General features: G+C 44.6%; 1 protein-coding gene across 1 annotated transcript in view; it reads left to right on the top strand.

Annotated features, from left to right (window-relative positions):
- Positions 1–351: 351 nt before the first annotated feature.
- The window catches only part of LOC311123531 (cohesin subunit SA-1), a 29,590-nt gene continuing 7,332 nt past the window's right edge, over positions 352–22,609 (top strand). Inside the window, exons 1-17 of the mRNA XM_084197779.1 lie at positions 352–497; positions 15,681–15,880; positions 16,059–16,179; positions 16,293–16,542; positions 16,688–16,764; positions 17,006–17,210; positions 17,570–17,721; positions 17,800–17,873; positions 17,956–18,079; positions 18,177–18,355; positions 18,489–18,596; positions 18,704–18,936; positions 19,245–19,531; positions 19,681–19,955; positions 20,087–20,348; positions 20,705–20,879; positions 21,146–21,285. Of these exons, the coding sequence (XP_084053905.1) occupies positions 15,852–15,880; positions 16,059–16,179; positions 16,293–16,542; positions 16,688–16,764; positions 17,006–17,210; positions 17,570–17,721; positions 17,800–17,873; positions 17,956–18,079; positions 18,177–18,355; positions 18,489–18,596; positions 18,704–18,936; positions 19,245–19,531; positions 19,681–19,955; positions 20,087–20,348; positions 20,705–20,879; positions 21,146–21,285 (2,691 nt within the window). The 5' untranslated portion in view covers positions 352–497; positions 15,681–15,851. The remainder of the gene's footprint in view (positions 498–15,680; positions 15,881–16,058; positions 16,180–16,292; positions 16,543–16,687; positions 16,765–17,005; positions 17,211–17,569; positions 17,722–17,799; positions 17,874–17,955; positions 18,080–18,176; positions 18,356–18,488; positions 18,597–18,703; positions 18,937–19,244; positions 19,532–19,680; positions 19,956–20,086; positions 20,349–20,704; positions 20,880–21,145; positions 21,286–22,609) is intronic.

Here is a 22,609-nt window from a genome sequence, read left to right as displayed (position 1 = left end):
TAACACTGTGACATGTGTGTATTGTAGCCTGGTAAATTGTGTTTTGAGGGGTAACCTACATGTTACAGACTCCTACATATGCACTCTGTTTAGGCCTATTCACCATCAAACCACTGACTAAAACACTGCCAGCTGAGCTCGCCCCTCCCCTTCTACGCGTGCCCGTGGCTCTTTGCGCGCCCCCCACTGTTTCCCTCTTTTCGCGGGGTCCTGCAGTGCCTCCCCTCTCCTCGCCCCCGCGGCGCGCCCCCGTTGCTGTAATCCCGTCTGTGTCCGCCAGGAGGCAGTAAGGTTGCAGTGAGAGGCTACGCCACCAGAGCAGCATTACAGCGAGGAAGGCTCCACCAGATGGCAGTTTAGGATTGTTCCTTTCTGTTCCAAGGCGCGGTTCCCGCTTCTCACGACATATTTACAATATTAAAATCTACACACTTTTATCAGATATATCGATTTTTTATTTCGGAAGACAGTAATCGATTGGTCAATGGCCGGTAAAGGTGAGTTTGTTGGTATTTTGGTTGTGTTTTCGGCTTGTGGGAAAAGGGAGACGGGTCTCAGAATCAAAATGGTGGATTCAGAGAGCGAGAGAGAGGGATGGGGAGAGAGGTGGGGGATGGGTGCTGCTCTGCAAGCTAGCGGAGAGAGAACTGGATGTGCTTTCTCTATTCGGCTAGCTAGCTACATTATCGAGAGCCATTAGCAGGAATGTCTCAACATGTCAGCTTGGAAGAACGCACGAGAGACTTGACCGCTGTGTTTTGCTAGCGTCACTTTTCATCACTCGCCCTTAGTTTTCCCGTTATTAAGGCAATGGCTGTGACTTGTTTTATTGCTCTTGATAGACGGACAGAGATTCAAAGCATCAACACAATGTTGTATGCAGACTCTTATTGTAACGTTACAGTGCCGCCTGCGCGAGCTAGCTAACTAGCCAGACATATTGCTATTGTTGCTAGCTAACCCTAATTCATTGCATATGTGTAGGGTTTACGGATGATATATTTGGGAGCAATGTAGCGTTAGTGTTCTATCGCTCTAGCTAGGTTGCTGTCACCAGTGTTATTTGACATCCATCCTTGCCAATCTATCACGCGATTCATAGAGATTCTGTAGAATTTTCACCAGTAACATTAGCCTCCTCGTTTTCCCACCCATTGATTTGACATGTTACTTATTGTACCGAAGTTCAACGTTGGCATTCTTGACAAATTGCAATATATTGACTAGTATATTATGTTTTGTAGCTGCATCTAGCTAACCCACTCCGCCCCCTTCTCTGCTAAACGAAATTTAGCGGGGAAGTGTGGAAGGGGGATGGGTTCCAAATCCAACCCTATTTACAGTCCAACCCTGTTGATTTCCATTCTCCCCACTCCAGACCTCACTCTCCCAAGGATCCATTCTAATGTCAGAAGTCAGTTATGGGTTATTGAGGATATCTGTTCACTTATACCATTTCAAATCTACATCTTTCTTTATTAATGAACTAGGAAATCTGGAGTTTGCACCTGCTAGCTAACTTTATCACATATGCTAACTTAAGCCTAACTCTTTGATGTTTGTGTTACACACCCAGAGTATAGAGTCTTGAGTCTGATGTTTAGGGTAAAGGGCTATACAGCCAACCAGCTTGTGTCCTAGGGATCATTCATTGATTGTAAACAGGGTGAAACAAGCTGAGCCATGTGACTTTCCACCACCAGATTGAACTAGCAGCCTACCACAGACTATGCAGCCTGGAAAACCAACTGACTGTAAACTACCACTGGTGCTAGAGATAAAATGAAACTTTATTGTCCCACATTCCAATGTTGCTCCTCTCCTTTTGCGTACAGCATACAACATAGACTGGCAATATTTAAAACACCACACACTGCAGGCCAGGATATGATCATCACTTGGCAGGGCTGTTGTTGACACAGCTCTTGGTTGAGTAGTGTGACTTGGTAAGATTTCCAGTGTATGAGTAACCAATTACATAAGGCAAATGAACTTGAAATGGGAAACGTTTCAATGCAATGGGCTATACACTGTACTTCTCTGAGCAGCCTAGTTATTGACTTTGTTGAGTCGGGGGCTGGGCTACAAGTCTACAAACCTAACATTTTAGCAATTACAGCAGAGATGCCCATCTTCTGCAACTGTCTGAAAGTTTATCTCTTCAGATAGCACCTTGCCTCCTCTACCACTGAGCCTCCCCTCTTACCTATTGGACTTGTATTGCCACCACTTTCACCAGCACTGATTCTGCTCTTGATCATGATGTCGTTGTTTAATGTACTCTAGTTGAATGCACAGATTGTATCATACATGTTCAGCTAAAAAAGGTTGATGTCAAGCCCTGGTTATGTCGATGTGGATAAGACTGTCTGCTAAATTACAAAAAATTTAAGTAGCGTCATTTTAGATTTTATTTCATGGTTTTAGAAGAACATGGGAGTAGAAATTCCCTTTCTTAATACCTAAACAATATTATCCAAAAACATCTGTTGGAAATAGGCTAGAGCTGTAGGCTAATAATGTTTTCAATGAATGTGAACCAATCATGAAACAATAGCAAGCTGCTGTTTACACTAAAGTTAGCCGGATGCGCTAGTCGTGGATTAAAAGGCAACGTTAACGCTTTAAACAGCATTATATTGTTTTTCGTATATTTTTATTCCTTTACTACTAATAGTAGCTGCTAATCTGCATATACTTGGTCGCCAAGCTCATAGTCGCCAACCATTAAGTTGCAGAATGTGACCTTGTCTGCGCCACCCATTGAAACGGGATGGTCTCCGGTAGACGATTAGAGGTAGTGACTGGTGTAATCGTGGCATTAGGCTAGGCCACATGTAAGACCTTGAACTAAAAAATTCATTTTCAACTGATTTGAATTTGTTTAGACCAGGGGAAGAGCTAGGTGGGAAGCCTTCCCTACCTCTTCAAAGGCAGGGGAAACACTGGAGTGGCTGTTCTGTAAGGAACGTCAGCGGAAGTTGCCGTCACTCTCTCATTTGAAAACAATGACATCCGGTCATCCTGCCGTCGGCACAGTCCAGTAATCCAGACCAGACTGTTATGTAGCAGACAGTATATGAATGCAGCAATATAGGTCAGGCAGATGCATCTTCTGCCAGATGGGGTGGAGTCTACACTAAAGCAGGGGTAGGCAACTAGATTCAACCACAGGCCGGTTTTTGTCAGAGCGGATGGTTGAGGGACCGGAACATAATTATAATAATTTGTACACTGGATATTGAGCACAACTAAGCCCAAAAAGTGGTTGTATTTTAAAATTAAAATAATGTAATATCTTGCTTACATTGAGACACGATCACATATGTCTCTTTTTATTATTCATGGTAATACTTGGGAACACATTTTTAGCTGAATTCCTTTAGATTTTTTTCAAAACTAAAGACTTTGGGGGGGGGGGCGGTCTGAACACATCCATCGCGGCCCGGTTTTGGCCATCGGGCCGCCTGTTTCCGACCCCTGCACTAAAGCGTAACGGCTACAGTGTGGGTTAGATGTAAAATCTCTGGCTCAAGCCCTGCTCAGACTACCCCTGCCTTTGCCACTGTGTAATGACTAGTGTATTTATAGTAAGTTATTCATTTGTAATAGCTAGTTGGTTTGTGCGAATTAACCAGTTTTGATTTGTAACTGAATGAGTATTTTATAGTCTGGCCAATTACACCATAAATGATACTTTAACGTTGCCATTCCACAGCTCCAGAGTGTTTCCCTTGACTTCAGCAGACTCAGCTTAGACATTGTTATTGAATCCAAGCTGAATCCAGATTTAGCACTGCGTTTGTGAAAGTGTGTGTGTGTGAAGAAAGTATGATTTCAGTTTTAGGGAATGACCGTTAACAAGCGTGTTCGCAAAAAGAATAGGCCCTATGTCTCTTTAGAATAATGAGAACATCTTGAAGCTAGCTAAAGCAAATAGTATGTATACAGGGAAGCTGTCAGGACCACTCGCAGGTAAAATAAAAACTTTATAGCTTCAATTGACATTTGAACAATCTGCTGCTATTAGTTAGCTGTCTGGTTGTGTTGCATAGTAAACTGTGGTGTAGTTAGCAAGCTGGTTGTGGTGTAGTTTGCTAGCTGGTTGTTGTGTAGTTGGCTGTGGTGTAGGCCTAGTTTAGCTAGCTGTTTGTGGTGGAATCTGCTAGCTGATGTTTAGCGGGTTGGCTAGCTGATGTTTAGCGGGTTGGCTAGCTGATGTTTAGCGGGTTAGCTAGCTAATGTTTAGCGGGTTGGCTAGCTGACCTGTAGCATCAGATGGAGGAAAATAAATGTGGGGCTGAAAATGCTTGGTTGATTAATACAATTCCCTGAGACCTAGTAGACTGGTGTACTTGTTGGCTACTTGGTTCAACACCCAGTTGGTTGTACTAGTGTAACATTAACTGTATGTATCTAAAGGCATTGAAAGCACACAGTCAAGCATGTTTCAGCACGGCAGCATCGCATTGCATCTAAAGCTAACATGATGCTGCTAGTATTTCTCCAACCGATGCTTGGCTGATTGTTTTTATAGCACAGTATTCTCCAACACTACTGCTGCTGGTGACAAACTTATTGTAACCCTCGGGGGAACAATAAAGTACATTTATACACACATTTTACATAGTTGTCTGCCTAACCTATATCATGCTCCTGAGATTTTCTGGTGGAGAAAGCCTGCTCACACTTAGATTAAGTGTGTGTGTTGTCCACTTCATCTGCCCTCATAGTCTCATGTAGGATTAAGGGTTTCCCTGTAGCACAGCAGATTAAATAACCCTTCTAACCCCAGATTACCCCATTACCAGTGTATCAGCAGTGGTCTGGTAAACTACACTCATGCATGATGAACATTGCCTGTTTGGGACCTGAAGACTAATGTTAAGATGTTTAGACTTTAGCTCAATGGGCTAATGCAGTCTTGAGTTGAGATGAAGAGAGGTCAGGCCCTAGGTTCTATATTTGGACAGTCACACCAGCACATTGACAACCTGGAAATGTAACTTTCCCCCCAGTAGCATCTCAAGGTAATCCAAACACCTTTGGCCAAACAAACATCTAGCTTATAAACAAGTGCAGCAGAACATTACAGACTGGACCTTTAGCCGTATGTAGGCTGCCTTCATGACCGGGCTGCAGAGAGTTCAGCCCTGGTGGATATGCAGTGCTCTTGAACCCACAGTCTTTAACACACACACACCGATTCTGCTAGTCACAGTAATGGGTTCTCTGTAGTGAAATGATAACGTTCTGGTGCCTCTTATGTCATTAGGATATAATAGCCTCAGCTGGAGAAATCAAAGTGTGTGTGTGTGTGTGGGGGGGGGGGGGGGGGGGGAATAGCAACAGACCGTGAATGTGGGCCAAGGTGAGAGAGACAGAAAGATGAGAGACAAACTAATGAGTCTCTCTCTCCCAGCTCCCCCCCAGCCCTTCTCGCCTCCTCCTCTGCTCCCGCTGCTCTCCCTCTGTGCTCTCGTTCTCTCCTCCATTTCACTCTCCCTCCCTCCCTCGCTCTCTCTGCGTCTCCATTTTGCGATAGCTGCAGTGAGCCAGGCGGCCATTGCAGAGAGAATCTTCTTTCTTTCCCTTTTTTCTTTCTTTCTCTTGAGATAAAAAAAAAGACATATTTATTTAGGCCAAAGCCTACACTAGAGCTCTGTAAAACCACTGTATTACTGTAGAGCCTACACTAGAGCTCTGTAAAACCACTGTATTACTGTAGAGCCTACACTAGAGCTCTGTAAAACCACTGTATTACTGTAGAGCCTACAATAGAGCTCTGTAAAACCACTGTATTACTGTAGAGCCTACACTAGAGCTCTGTAAAACCACTGTATTACTGTAGAGCCTACACTAGAGCTCTGTAAAACCACTGTATTACTGTAGAGCCTACACTAGAGCTCTGTAAAACCACTGTATTACTGTAGAGCCTACAGCCCAAAGTCTACACTAAAACTCTGTAAAACCACTGTATTACTGTAGAGGCACTCTATATTATAGAGACCATGATACTGCATTATTAACTGAGCCTCCACTACAGATACCTTAGAGCAGGCCAGGGGAGCACCACTCATTTGTCAAGGGGGCATGAGTTTATTGACATGATTCAAGGGACCAGAGAATGAAAATTAGGAAGGTACTTTGTTATGGCTAATGGGCTGGACACAGTGAGGAGACATGTTATTCCCTTATTACATTTTACATTTGAGTCATTTCGCAGATGCTCTTATCCAGAGCGACTTACAGGAGAAATTAGGGTTAAGTGCCTTGCGCAAGGGCACATCGACAGATTTTTTTTTTTTTTTTAACCTTTATTTAACCAGGTAAACCAGTTGAGAACAGGTTCTCATTTACAACTGCGACCTGGCCAAGATAAAGCAAAGCAGTGCAATAAAAACAACACAGAGTTACATATGGGGTAAAAAAAACATAAAGTCAAAAATACAACAGAAAATATATATACAGTGTGTGCAAATGTAGCAAGTTATGGAGGTAAGGCAATAAATAGGCTATAGTGCAGAATAATTACAATAGTATTAACACTGGAATGCTAGATGTGCAAGAGATTATGTGCAAATAGAGATACTGGGGTGCAAAAGAGCAAAATAAATAACAATATAGGGATGAGGTAGTTGGGTGGGCTAGATTTTTCACATACACACACATTCACTACAATAACTACTATGCTGATGTTTAAAGACTCATTCCATGTGGGATTGGCAGAGAGAAAGAGATAGAGAAGAGTAGGAGAGGGAAAAGATGGAGGAATGGGGAGTGAGTGAAAGAGAAATAGGTTGTGTGTGAGACACTTAATCCCATCATGTCGGAAGTTTACATACACCTTACCCAAATCCATTTAAACTCAGTTTTTCCACAATTACTGACATTTAATCCTAGTAAAAATTCCCTGTTTTAGGTCAGTTAGGATCACCACTTCATTTTTAAGAATGTGAAATGTCGGAATAATAGTAGAGAGAATGATTTATTTCAGCTTTAATTTCTTTCATCACATTCCCAGTGGGTCAGAAGTTTACATACACTCAATTAGTATTTGGTAGCATTGCCTTTAAATTGTTTAACTTGGGTCAAATGTTTTCGGGTAGCCTTCCACAAGCTTCCCACAATAAGTTGGGTGAATTCTGGCTCATTCCTCCTGACAGAGCTGGTGTAACTGAGTCAGGTTTGTAGGCCTCCTTGCTCGCACAAGCTTTTTCAGTTCTGCCCACACATTTTCTATAGGCTTGAGGTCAGGGCTTTGTGATGGCCACTCCAATACCTTGATTTTGTTGTCCTTAAGCCATTTTGCCACAACTTTGAAATTATGCTTGGGGTCATTGTCCATTTGGAAGACCCATTTGCGACCAAGCTTTAACTTCCTGACTGATGTCTTGAGATGTTGCTGTAATATATCCACATAATTTTCCTTCCTCATGATGCCATCTATTTTGTGAAGTGCACCAGTCCCTCCTGCAGCAAAGCACCCCCACAGCATGATGCTGCCACCCCCGTGCTTCACGGTTGGGATGGTGTTCTTCGGCTTGCAAGCAACCCCCCTTTTCCTCCAAATATAATGATGGGCATTATGGCCAAACAGTTCTATTTTTGTTTCATCAGACCAGAGGACATTTCTCCAAAAAGTACGATCTTTGTCCCCATGTACAGTTGCAAACCATAGTCTGGCTTTTTTATGGCGGTTTTGGAACAGTGGCTTCTTCCTTGCTGAGTGGCCTTTCAGGTTATGTTGATATAGGACTCGTTTTACTGTGTATATAGATACTTTTGTACCTGTTTCCTCCAGCATCTTCACAAGGTCCTTTGCTGTTGTTCTGGGATTGATTTGCACTTTTCGCACCAAAGTACGTTCATCTCTAGGAGACAGAACACATCTCCTTCCTGAGCGGTATGACGGCTGCATGGTCCCATGGTGTTTATACTTGCATACTATTTTTTGTACAGATGAACGTGGTACCTTCAGGTGTTTGGAAATTGCTCCCAAGGTTGAACCAGACTTGTGGAGGTCTACACATTTTTTTCTGAGGTCTTGGCTGATTTCTTTTCATTTTCCCATGATGTCAAGCATAGAGACACTGAGTTTGAAGGTAGGCCTTGAAATACATCCAGTGTGTACACCTCCAATTGACTCAAATTATGTTAATTAGCCTATAGTCCCGTGTAGCTCAGTTGGTAGAGCATGGCGTTTGCAACGCCAGGGTTGTGGGTTCGATTCCCACTGGGGGCCAGTATGAAAATGTATGCACTCACTAACTGTAAGTCGCTCTGGATAAGAGCGTCTGCTAAATTGCTAAAATGTAAATGTAAATCAGAAGCTTCTTAAAGCCATGACATCATTTTCTGGAATTTTCCAAGCTGTTTAAAGGCACAGTCAACTTAGTGTATGTAAACTTCTGACCCACTGGAATTGTGATACAGTGAATTATAAGGGAAATCATCTGTAGTCTGTAAACAATTTTTGGAAAAATGACTTGTGTCATGCACAAAGTAGATGTCCTAACCGACTTGCCAAAACTATAGTTTGTTAAGAAGAAATTTGTGGAGTGGTTGAAAAACAAGTTTTAATGACTCCAACGTAAGTGTATGTAAACTTCCTACTTCAACTGTATGTGTGTGTATATATAAACTCAGCAAAATAAAAACGCCCTCTCACTATCAACTGCGTTTTTTTCAGCAAACTTAACATGTGTAAATATTTGTATGAACATAACAAGATTCAACAACTGAGACACAAACTGAACAAGTTCCACAGACATGTGACCAACAGAAATGGAATAATGTGTCCCTGAACAAAGGGGGGGTCAAAATCAAAAGTAACAGTCAGTATCTGGTGTGGCATCTCCTCCTCATGGACTGCACCAGATTTGCCAGTTCTTGCTGTGAGATGTTACCCCACTCTCCCACCAAGGCACCTGCAAGTTCCCTGACATTTCTGGGGGGAATGGCCCTAGCCCTCACCCTCCGATCCAACAGGTCCCAGACATGCTCAATGGGATTGAGATCCAGGCTCTTCGCTGGCCATGGCAGAACACTGACATTCCTGTCTTGCAGGAAATCACGCACAGAACGAGCAGTATGGCTGGTGGCATTGTCATGCTGGAGGGTCATGTCAGGATGAGCCTGCAGGAAGGGTACCACATGAGGGAGGAGAATGTCTTCCCTGTAACACACAGCGTTGAGATTGCCTGCAATGACGACAAGCTCAGTCCGATGATGCTATGACACACCGCCCCAGACCATGACGGACCCTCCACCTCCAAATTGATCCCGCTCCAGAGTACAGGCCTCGGTGTAACGCTCATTCCTTCGACAATAAACGCTATTCGGACCATCACCCCTGGTGAGACAAAACCGCGACTCGTCAGTGAAGAGCACTTTTTGCCAGTCCTGTCTGGTCCAGGCGACGGTGGGTTTGTGCCCATAGGCAACGTTGTTGCCGGTGATGTCTGGTGAGGACCTGCCTTACAACAGGCCTACATGCCCTCAGTCCAGCCTCTCTCAGCCTATTGCTGACAGTCTGATCACTAATGGAGGGATTGTGCGTTCCTGGTGTAACTCGGGCAGTTGTTGTTGCCATCCTGTACCTGTCCCGCAGGTGTGATGTTCGGATGTACCGATCCTGTGCAGGTGTTGTTACACGTGGTCTGCCACTGTGAGGACGATCAGCTGTCCGTCCTGTCTCCCTGTAGCACTGTCTTAGGCGTCTCACAGTACGGACATTGCAATTTATTGACTTGGCCACATCTGCAGTCCTCATGCCTCCTTGCAGCATGCCTAAGGCACGTTCATGCAGATGAGCAGGGACCCTGGGCATCTATCATTTGGTGTTTTTCAGAGTCAGTAGAAAGGCCTCTTTAGTGTCCTAAGTTTTCATAACTGTGACCTTAATTGCCTACCGTCTGTAAGCTGTTAGTGTGTTAACGACCGTTCCACAGGTGCATGTACGTTAATTGTTTATGGTTCATTGAACAAGCATGGGAAACAGTGTTTAAACCCTTTACAATTAAGATCTGTGATGTTATTTTGATTTTTACGAATTATCTTGGAAAGACAGGGTCCTGAAAAAGGGACGTTTCTTTTTTTGCTGAGTTTATATATATACACAGTGCCTTCAGAAAGTATTCACACCCCTTGACTTTTTCCACATCTAGTTGGTACAGCCTGAATTTAAAATCAATTAAATTTATATTTTGTCATTGGCCTACACACAATACCCCATAATGTCAAAGTGGAATTATATTTTTAGAAATGTTTACTAATTAATTAAAAATGAAAAGCTGAAATGTCTTGAGTCAATAAGGATTCAACCCCTTTGTTATGGCAAGCCTAAATAAGTTCAGGAGTGCAAATTTGCTTAACCCTCTGAGCATGGTGAAGTTATTAATTCCATTTTGGATGGTGTATCAATACACAGAGTCACAACAAAGATACAGGCGGTCTTCCTAACTCAGTTGCCGGAGAGGAAGGAAACGGCTCAGGGGTTTCACCATGAGGCCAATGGTGACTTTATAACCCTTACAGAGTTTAATGGCTGTGATAGGAGAAATCTGAGCATGGATCAACAACCTTGTAGTTATTCCACAATACTAACCTAATTGACAGTGTGAAAAGAAGGAAGCCTGTACAGAATAAACTTATTCCAAAACATGCATCCTGTTTGCAACAAGGCACTAAAATAATACTGCAAAAAATGTGGCAAAGCAATTCACTTTTTGTCCTGAATACAAAGTGTTGTGTTTGGGGCAAATACAACACATTACTGAGTACCACTCTCCATATTGTCAAGCATAGTGGAGGCTGCATCATGTTATGGGTATGCTTGTCATCGTTAAGGACTGGGGATTTATTCAGGATAAAAAATAAATGGAATGGAGCCAAGCACAGGCAAAATCGTACATGAAAACCTGGTTCAGTCTGCTTTCCACCAGACACTGGGAGATGAATTCACCTTTCAGCAGGACAATAACCTAACACACAAGGCCAAATCTACACTGGAGTTGCTTACCAAGAAGACAGTGAATGTTCCTGAGTGGCCGAGTTACAGTTTTGACTTAAATCTACTTGACAATCTATGTCAAGACCTCAAAATTGTTTGACAGAGCTTGAAGAATTTTGAAAAGAATAATGGGCAAATGTTGCTCAATACAGGTGTGGAAAGCTCTTAGAGACTTACCCAGAAAGATGCACAGCTGTAATGGCTGCCAAAGGTGCTTCTACAAAGTATTGACTCAGGGGTGTGAATACTTATGTAAATGCGATATTTCTGTATTTCGTTTTCAGTTACTTTGCAAAAAATTATAGAAACATGTTTCACTATGGGGTATTACATTTACATTACATTTTAGTCATTTAGCAGACGCTCTTATCCAGAGCGACTTACAGTTAGTGAGTGCATACATTATTTTTATATACTGGCCCCCCGTGGGAATCGAACCCACAACCCTGGCGTTGCAAACGCCATGCTCTACCAACTGAGCTACATCCCTGCCGGCCATTCCCTCCCCTATCCTGGACGACGCCGTGCCAATTGTGCGCCGCCCCATGGGTCTCCCGGTCGCGGCTGGCTACGACAGAGCCTGGATACGAACCAGGATCTCTAGTGGCACAGCTAGCACTGCGATGCAGTGCCTTAGATGGGTGAAAAAACAACTTTTAATCAATTTTTAATTCAGGCTGTAACACAACAAAATGTGGAATAAGTCAAGGGGTATGACTACTTTCTGAAGGCACTGTATCTGTTTGGGATTTTTGCGGTCAAATTATTTATAACTATGTTCTGGCCCCCCGACCATCCGCTCAAGGAAAACTCGGCCCATGGCTGAATGTAACTGGGGACCCCTGCCTTAGAAGGTGTGTGTCTGCTTCTCCTGGCCTTCCTTGTATGACTGGGTTAGGATAGTTCTATATCTCTCATTTACCTGCATGGGGCTGCTACTGGCCGCCTCCTTTTCCTATCAGTTCTTTATTTATTCTCACTCTTCTCAGACTCTCTGTTGATCGGTATAATTTGATCCTCCTTTCTATTTGGCATTCCCCTTAGGTGAAAACTCTTGTTATTATACCACTGAAGGATGCTATGGTCTCTCTGTCTTTCTCTCTCCCATGCCAGGCTTGTTGGCTCTCATATAGAACCTCAGGGATAAGAACCCCACACTGGTCAGTGTTCAACTGAATGTAGTATTGTAGTACTGACTGCAGTATTACTGACTGCAGTATTGAAATGAGACATGCGTAAATAGCTGGAGCAGTCAGTGTCATCCGAGTCCTAGTCGTAGCTAGTGTAGCGTGGTGTTAGTACCACGACTGAGTCCTCTGGTCTCTCTCTGCCCTCATTTCTCTGCAGTCTACAACTGTTTTAGATCAGAGGACAATTACACGGCAAAAATTCCTCATCCAAATGACATGATATTATGTTTCAGAAAAATATATAATCATGTCCTTTTTTACTAGTAGGCCTAGATGTCTTTGTCCAGATTGAATGGCCCAGTAATTGCAGGCAGCAGTGCTGTAGAGAGCTGTCTTTTAATATGCTATTTCTCTCTTTCTCACCTCCGTCTAGTTGCCGTTGGAAACACCTGGGGTGTTTCGGACAGGATTATTTTCTTATGAGTGATGCTCTTTAGAGTGCAGAAGCTTTAATCGTGGGTCTGCTCGCAGCAGCAAGGGAGAAACTGAGATTTCTGCATTGTTCCTCTGAGGATGTGTGTTTTGATCTCTAAGAAGAAGAGTACCTGTTCAAATGCATTATTGATGTAGGCAACACCTTTTCTCTCACTATCACATGGAGCTGTCTGTGAGTGAAGCTTCATGCTCTGCCAAATGAAAGGATATTTGACAGTAGACTACTGTCCTCCTCCTCCCAAGAGATGTGTTTTCCTCATCTTCAGTGCTGCTGTTAGTTCCCACAGCTTTGTTGGACAGAGGCAGCCTAGCGGCAGGTCTCTCTTTCCTTGTTCCCATTATGACAGCATTCTCATGGCCGACTTTATTCAGGTGAAATATGATTGTATAATGTAGGTGATTGTCATAAGGATAATGTGTTATTATCTGACAGGTCATCATAGTTGAAAGCAGTGGAGATTCTGAACAACCGCAGTGAAGGGACTTCTAACGGATCCCCAGAGATCACAATGGATCTCTTCATCTCTTTTGTGCCATCTTACCCCCTGTCCCTCTCCCCCTACTCTTTCCCCAATCTCCCCCTTCCATCACTCTCTCTCCCCCTCCCCACCCGGTCCCTTCTCTCTGTGCTCAGCTCACTGCTCAGCCAATCAAATCAGTTGGGGGGGGGGGGGCTTATGACCCACAAGGGTTGCCATGGTAATGCCTGCCTGCCTCCCGGAGTACATGTCATGCATGTTAAGTGGCTTACACACACACACACACACACATAGTTATATGTGTGTTGGGTCAGACCACAGATGATAAAATATGAGCACTGGATAACTGTCTCTGTAACCTGTTATACAAGCCCTTGCGGCCTGCCTCCAGGTTTGTGTGTGTGATCTCTCACATTGATTCTAAGCAGGATTAGCCTATTATAGCAGAGGAAGCTCTGGTTATTCTGTGTAGTATGACACACACATTCCTGTTGCCACAGCACCACCTGGAATGTCAGGGTGAGGGCTTCAGAGTGCTCTGAGCAGTACAATCACACAATTCCACTCTCTCTGTCTCTCCTTGTGGAGCTGCTCTGCTCAGTGACGAAGGGACACACACACACCGACCTCTCACCCAGGCAGCTCCCAAAGCAGTCAGAGCCCAGTAACTGGAAAACAGAGACCACAGGTGTACGTGTGTGTTGGCTGCTCTCTTTTTAACAGGGAACAGACACTCCCTCCAGGCTTCGTTGTGTGAGACGGAGAGAGAGAGAGATCTATGTTAATTAAGGAGTAGTAGTAGTATTCAGTTGATGGTCAATAACAACTCTGGCAGACACCCATCTCTGGCCTTCTGCCAAGGTGATACACAGCACAGCTTTCAAATACTGTCTGAACCCAGTCACACAGATTTTCACTGTTGCTTTAGCCTTCTTTCTCCAGAGAGAGAGAATATAGAATTGGGGAGGGATGGAAGGAAGGAAGGAGAGGGACAGATGAGAAGGAGAGCACATTTCAGCCAACAGTGGGAGCGTAGTGATCCTTGGAGAGATGTTGCTAGAAGTGTGGTGGTGGTAGGGGGTTGTACTACATAATGACAGTAGCTGATGGTTTTTACAGATCTTCACAACCCACAACCTTTTATTAGTTAAAACCTCAAAATGTGTACCAATGTTATTGGGTAAAAAATAAACGGACATCTTCTACCTACAAGTCCAATCAACAATTTACTTTAATCGATAAAATAAATCAATAAATGATCATATGTATATTATTATATAGCGGTACAAACTAGCTATATTTTGTAAATTATCTCAAACATCAAATACATTGTTAGACTATAAACAAGAGTAGATAGACCTAGCAATAGCTGAGATAAAGCTGAGAATCCATCATCTCTTCCCTCTCAGTACTTCTCTGTGTGCCCTGCTGTGTGTGACAGACAGACAGACAGAGGGGTAAGTGTGTGCAATGTGCATGTGTTGGTAACAGACTCTCTCGGCTGGTGTGCTCAAGCTCTCACCAGTTTCTCTGTGTGTGAGAACATTTAAATACAGTCTCTCCTAGCCTGCCCCCTACTGTTGTTTAAGGCCAGTCTCAGCCACACACACACACTCACACACACACTCACCCTCCATAATACTCCCTAGACACACTCAACTAAGAGACAAAACACTACATAAACTCACGTTTAACTTATTGAGAGGTTAGATGATTTTTCAAATAATTAAAACCTTGTTAAAGCCGTATAAAGTGTGTTTATGTTGGTGGAGGTGAGAGGACTTTGTGGATCATACTGCCACTGGTGGCTGAAGCAGGGTACTGCATCCACTCATAAGATATATTTACTACACTAGGCCTTATATTTAGTAATGACTGTTATTTTGTATAAATAGGGTCAGGAGTTTTTGCCTGGTCAGGCAAGCAACCTGACTAGGACAAACTTTGAATCTTATTTATAGCCTATAGAAGGAGCCCTAGAGTTTTCCTGACCTTGCAACCATGAAAAACTCTGGGGTCTGACCAGGAAAAAATGATTGTCCCTTTTCATAAAGGATCAGATTTGACAGCAAAACATTCTGGGTTTGTTATGGGATTCGTTGTGAAGATTTTTTTCAAGATACTTTTTCTTCACTTTAAAAGTTGAACTCATGTTGTTTGAAATGATTAGAATTTGTAATGTTATGGTTGAAATGATTAAATGTAATTGAATTGGTTAGAATGTTGTTGAAATGATTAGACCTCTTTCGGGTTTGCACACTCTTGCCACGCCCCCTCTAGACTTTACTGTTGCACTTCCTAAAGTGGCCAGTTGGTGTCTCCCTTTCAACTCTTTCTCCTCTCCTCTACCTGCTTTCTTTCTCTCCTCCTCCCTCCCTTCTATCTCTCCTCTACTACTCACTCTTTCTCCTTTCTCTCCTTTTTTCTTTCTCTTTTTTAAGTTGCATAAATGTTGAGAATATTCCAAACTAAATCACCAGGCATTTGTGACATGACTAAACTGTGTGTCTCTCCCTCTCTCTCTCTTCTCTCTCTCTCTCTCTCTCTTCTCTCTCTCTCTAGGGGCTGGTGTGTTGTGAGAGCTGTGTCCCCAGTGTTGAGTGAACCCCCCCCCACACACACACACACACGTGCGCACGGCTGACCCGCACCCGAGCCACACCCCTCCCTCCAGCAGACCACATACCCACATCCTTTCCTGAGGACACATATCCCTCCCCTGCAGCAGTCAGGATGATCACCTCTGAGCTGCCTGTCCTACAGTGAGTCTTTACCTGTTGCTTCGTCTACCAAAGCCTCATTAAGAGTTCACAACACACCCCTGATGCGGTAATTAGTCGAACGTAGGTGTGTGTGTAATGTATGTTGTGACCGCTGAGTGTGGGTAGAATTATGTATGTGTATCCCTCTCGGTATAAGTATATTGTGTGTGTGTTGCAGGGACTCGTCCAACGAGAGCGGAGCGGCAGACACAGTGAGTCTGAGTATGAGTGTGAGTGAGCTGGAGGACCCGACAGACACTAAAGGCAAGAAGAAGAGAGGGAGGCCTGGGAGACCACCGGTAAGAACACCTTTCAATGTGTGCGTGTGTACGAGGGAGTGAATGTGTCCGATTCCATCTCTGTACATAGTTTCTTCCTGTATATCCGAACCCTTTGCTCCGCCCCCTTTTAGGCAGCCAATAAGAAGCCTCGGAAGTCCCCCGCGGAGAAGGCTACAGGCGGGGCTAAAGGGAGGAAGGCCAATGGGGTCCCTCAGACCAACGGAGAGGGAGGAGACCCCGTCACTCTGTTTGAGGTGGTCAGAATGGGGAAGAGTGCCATGCAGTCTGTGGTAGATGACTGGATAGAGTCATACAAGCAGGACCGAGACATCGCTTTACTGGACCTCATCAACTTCTTCATCCAGTGTTCTGGCTGCAAAGGTGTTACTCATAGTCTACTGTTAGTTAACATACTGCTATCTACACACGAGCCAATATTCTGATTCTATAGGCCTAATTTCGAGGTTGAATGGTTGTATTGTGGTTGTTAAAAGGTTGTATTGTGGCTATGTGTAACCCTCTTCAGGCACAGTGCGCATCGAGATGTTCCGGAACATGCAGAACGCTGAGATCATCAGGAAGATGACGGAGGAGTTTGACGAGGTAATACATCGACGCTGTCATTGGTCGGATGAGTGGATGGTGGGAGGGAGGGAGGGAGGGATAGGTGGGGGGATATAGACTGATGTATGTATTGACGTATTGATGTATTGACCCTAAGGACAGTGTGACTGCTGATATAAAAAGGGCTTTATAAATACATCTGAATTGACTGACTACTCTCTCTATGCCCTCACCCCGGTAATAGATAAACATATTGATCATGTCTGTCTGTGGTCTACAGGACAGTGGGGACTACCCTCTCACCATGCCCGGGCCGCTGTGGAAGAAGTTCCGCTACAACTTCTGTGAGTTCATCTGCGTATTGATACGTCAGTGCCAGTACAGCATCATCTATGATGAGTACCTCATGGACACGGTCATATCCCTCCTCACGGGACTATCTGACTCGCAGGTCAGAGCCTTCAGACACACCAGCACACTGGCAGGTAAGAGACTCCCTTTCCCTCTCTCTTTTTGTCCCCTCCCTATCTTTCTCTCTCTCTCTCTCTCTCTCTCTCTCTCTCTCTCTCTCTCTCTCTTTCTGTCTCCTCTCTCTCTCTCTCTCTCTCTCTTTCTGTCTCCTCTCTCTCTCTCTTTCTGTCTCCTCTCTCTATCTTTCTGTCTCATGTCTCTCTCTCTCGCTCTCGCTCTCTCTGAAAGAACTGGAGACCAGTGTCATTGCTCTGTGTAGATTACAAGATCTATCTAAAAGTCTCTGGAATATATATTTTTGGTTCTTGAAGATCAGTTTTATTGTGGCCCTGTCTCTCTCTCTTTTCATCTCTCACTCTCCCTCTCCCTCCAGCAATGAAGTTGATGACAGCGTTGGTTAATGTAGCGTTGAACCTCAGTATCCACCAGGACAACACCCAGAGACAATATGAGGCTGAGAGGAACAAGATGGCCGGAAAACGAGCCAATGAGAAGCTAGAGCTGCTGTTGCAGAAGAGGAAGGAGGTACGTGATTGGTCTGCTGGTGGTTGGACACACACACACACACACACACTGACCTAACTATGTTGTTTCCCCCAACAGCTCCAAGAGAACCAGGATGAGATTGAGAACATGATGAACTCCATCTTTAAAGGAATCTTCGTCCACCGCTACAGGTACACACACACACACACACACACACAGTAATGAAAGTAGTGATGATGGTGATGATGTTAAAGGTATTGGTGTGTGTTTCAGGGATGCTATAGCTGAGATCAGAGCTATCTGTATTGAGGAGATTGGAGTTTGGATGAAGATGTACTCTGACGCCTTCCTCAACGACAGCTACCTGAAATATGTAGGATGGACCCTACATGACCGGGTAGACGCACACACACACACACACACACACACACACACACACACACAGGGGCATGCATGTATACACTTACACTCTTTCTCTCTCTCTCTCTCTGTAGCAAGGTGAGGTACGTCTGAAGTGCCTGAAGGCTCTCCAGAACCTCTACACCAACAGAGAGCTGTTTCCTAAACTGGAGCTGTTCACCAACCGCTTCAAGGACCGCATCGTGTCCATGACTCTGGATAAGGAGTATGACGTGGCTGTGGAGGCTATTAGACTGATCACACTCATCCTGCAGTACGTATCAACACACAGACACACACGTTTGCCTTTACACACATACTCGTATAATGGGACCCTGTGTGTTTATTGTAATGGTTTGTGATTGGCTGCGGTGTTTAATGTAACTGTTTGTGATTGGTTGTTCTAGGGGCAGTGAGGATGCGTTGTCCAATGAGGACTGCGAGAATGTCTACCACCTGGTTTACTCCGCCCACAGACCTGTCGCCGTGGCAGCAGGAGAGTTTCTGCACAGAAAGTGAGTCTGTCTGCCTGTCTGAGTGTTGGAACCCAACCGATAAATCCATTCAGCAATATTATTAGCTGATATTGACCTTTTCCAGCAACATTCCACTTTGTGTGCAGGTTGTTCAGCAGACATGACCCCCAGGCAGAGGAGGAGTTGGCTAAGAGGAGAGGGAGGAGCAGCGCCAACGGAAACCTCCTCCGCATGCTGGTACTCTTCTTCTTAGAGAGTGAGCTCCATGAACATGCAGCCTATCTGGTGGACTCTCTGTGGGAGAGTTCTCAGGAGCTGCTGAAGGACTGGGAGTGTATGACTGAATTACTGCTGGAGGAGCCTGTACAAGGAGAGGAGGGTAAGACACATACATCTCTAGAGTTTTACCATAACTCAGTGGTTAATTGTTTTTATCACGATATCTGTTTATATCACAATATTTGTTTATATCACGATATTTGTTTATATCACGGTATTTTTTTAGATCACGGTATCTGTTTATATCAGGATATTTGTTTATATCACGGTATTTGTTTATATCACGATATCTGTTTATATCAGGATATTTGTTTAAATCACGATATCTGTTTATCACAATATCTGTTTTTAAAGAGTTGATTGACGATCAGACAGTGACCTCTCTCCCTTTCCTCGCTCTCATCACAGTGCTGTCAGACAGACAGGAGAGCTCCCTGATAGAGTTGATGGTGTGTACCATCCGGCAGGCAGCGGAGGCTCACCCACCCGTCGGCAGGGGCACTGGGAAACGTGTTCTCACGGCGAAGGAGAGGAAGACTCAGATAGACGACAAGAACAAACTGACAGAACACTTCATCATGGCTCTGCCCATGCTCCTGTCCAAGTACCAAGCCGACTCTGAGAAGGTGGCTAACCTGCTACAGATCCCGATGTTCTTTGATCTGGACGTGTACAGCGCCGGGCGTATGGAGAAGGTAGGAGTGTGTGTGAGACAGAACGGTGTGTGTGTGTGTTCATGCTTGGTTTTGTGTGTGTGAGAGGCCTAGTTGACGTTTCCGTGTGTGAAGTTTTCTTTATGGGTGACTTTATGTACTGTAGTTACTGACCTCCCTCCTTCTCCCAGCATCTAGATGCCTTACTGAAGCAGATCCGCCTGGTGGTAGAGAAACACATCGAGACAGACGTCCTGGAGGCCTGCAGTAAGACCTACAGCATCCTGTGTTCTGAAGAGTACACCATCATGAACAGAGTGGACATCGCCCGCTCACAACTCATAGACGAGATGACGGACCGATTCACACACTCTGTAGAAGACCTGCTGCAAGAGGCAGAGGAGGCTGATGATGACGACATCTACAACGTTCTGTCGACCCTCAAGAGACTCACAGCCTTCCACAAGTAAGACCATCCTTCCTCTCTTTCTCCCACGGTCTCATTTCAGACTCCCTCTCTCCATCCCTCTCAGTAAGTCTTGAAGATACAGGTCCTCCCTGGACTCTGACTGTTATGCTCTGTGTGTGTGTTCCCAGTGCCCATGACCTGACGCGGTGGGACCTGTTTGGAAGCTGCTACAGGCTGCTGAAGGCTGGTATCGAGCAGGGGGCCATGCCTGAGCAGATTGCTGTCCAGGCACTACAGTGTTCACACTACTCCATACTGTGGCAGCTGGTCAAAATCACAGAGGGAGCTCCTAGTAAAGATGACCTGGTGGCTCTGAGGAGAGTGGTGAAGTCCTTCCTGGCTGTCTGTCAGCAGTGTCTGTCCAACGTCAACACACCTGTCAAAGAACAGGTACAAACCAGTTTACACCTGTTGGACCAGCCTTAATCGAGTTCAATAAACCAGTCTCACTCCAGTTACACCTGTTAGACTAATCTTACTCCAGTTTAAACTGATGATGAGGGCAGTGTGTGTCCTCCCTGCTACACCAGTCTCAAACCAGTTTACACCTGTTCAACCAGTCTTTTTCAAGTTTAGTAAACCAGTCTCAACCCAGTTTAAACTCCAGTTTACACCTCTTCGACTAGTCTCACTACAGTTTAAACTAATGATGGTAGTGATGATGGTGATGTTAATAATAATGATGATGATGATGATGATGATGGAGAAAGGTGTTAATGATAGTGTGTTCTCTCCCTGTACAACAGGCCTTCATGTTGTTGTGTGACCTGCTGATGATCTTCAGTCACCAGTTGGTCTCTGGGGGCAGAGAGGGACTGGAGGCCCTAGTGTTCAACCCAGACAGCACCTTACAGAACGAGCTGCTCACCTTCATCCTGGACCACGTCTTCATAGACCAGGATGATGAGAACCAGAGCATGGGTTAGAGCTACACAGACACACACACACACACACAGGGTCGCCGTCAATAATGGCTGACCCTGGCCGTGGCCCCACTCTGAGGGTGTCTCGGGGAGTGGGATATGCATAAAACACATTTCCAATTCACACCACACACTTGTACATGTGTGAAATAGGACAATTGTAAGCACCCACCTAAATATTATTATTATTACACACACACAAATGTGTGCACACACGCATATACTACACACACAGACCACTAAGTGTGTATATTCTGTCTCCAGAAGGTGATGAGGAGGATGAAGCCAATAAGATAGAAGCTCTCCACAAGAGGAGAAACCTTCTAGCAGCCTTCAGCAAACTCATCATCTATGACATCGTGGACATGCCCGCTGCCGCAGACATCTTCAAACATTACATGAAGGTACTAAACTGTGTGTCACCAGTCTATTTGAAAGTGAAATGTGTCGTGACGTGACTTGCATTAATGTGATGACTGTTATTTATCGAATCAACTAACTGTTTAACTGTCACTCAGGAAGGATTAAATTAATAATGTAACAATTGACTCATTAGGAATTTGGGGCACCACGGAAGAAGTTGTTTAACGAGTTACCATCTCCCGAATTAAACTCTTAGAAGATATATACAGTGGGGAGAACAAGTATTTGATACACTGCCGATTTTGCAGGTTTTCCTACTTACAAAGCATGTAGAGGTCTGTAATTTTTATCATAGGTACACTTCAACTGTGAGAGACGGAATCTAAAAAATCCAGAAAATCACATTGTATGATTTTTAAGTAATTAATTTGCATTTTATTGCATGACATAAGTATTTGATACATCAGAAAAGCAGAACTTAATATTTGGTACAGAAACCTTTGTTTGCAATTACAGAGATCATATGTTTCCTGTAGGTCTTGACCAGGTTTGCACACACTGCAGCAGGGATTTTGGCCCACTCCTCCATACAGACCTTCTCCAGATCCTTCAGATTTCGGGGCTGTCGCTGGGCAATACGGACTTTCAGCTCCCTCAAAAGATGTTCTATTGGGTTCAGGTCTGGAGACTGGCTAGGCCACTCCAGGACCTTGAGATGCTTCTTACGGAGCCACTCCTTAGTTGCCCTGGCTGTGTGTTTCGGGTCGTTGTCATGCTGGAAGACCCAGCCATGACCCATCTTCAATGCTCTTACTGAGGGAATGAGGTTGTTGGCCAAGATCTCGCGGTACATGGCCCCATCCATCCTCCCCTCAATATGGTGCAGTCGTCCTGTCCCCTTTGCAGAAAAGCATCCCCAAAGAATGATGTTTCCACCTCCATGCTTCACGGTTGGGATGGTGTTCTTGGGGTTGTCCTCATCCTTCTTCTTCCTCCAAACACGGCGAGTGGAGTTTAGACCAAAAAGCTCTATTTTTGTCTCATCAGACCACATGACCTTCTCCCATTCCTCCTCTGGATCATCCAGATGGTCATTGGCAAACTTCAGACGGGCCTGGACATGCACTGGCTTGAGCAGGGGGACCTTGCGTGCGCTGCAGGATTTTAATCCATGACAGCGTAGTGTGTTACTAATGGTTTTCTTTGAGACTGTGGTCCCAGCTCTCTTCAGGTCATTGACCAGGTCCTGTCGTGTAGTTCTGGGCTGATCCCTCACCTTCCTCATGATCATTGATGCCCCACGAGGTGAAATCTTGCATGGAGCCCCAGACCGAGGGTGATTGACCGTCATCTTGAACTTCTTCC

This window comes from Coregonus lavaretus, assembly GCF_964263955.1.
Source record: "Coregonus lavaretus genome assembly, contig: HAP1_SCAFFOLD_1883, whole genome shotgun sequence".
NCBI lineage: Eukaryota > Metazoa > Chordata > Actinopteri > Salmoniformes > Salmonidae > Coregonus > Coregonus lavaretus.
Note: the sequence above shows the minus strand (reverse complement) of the source record. Positions and strands in the feature narration are given on the sequence as shown.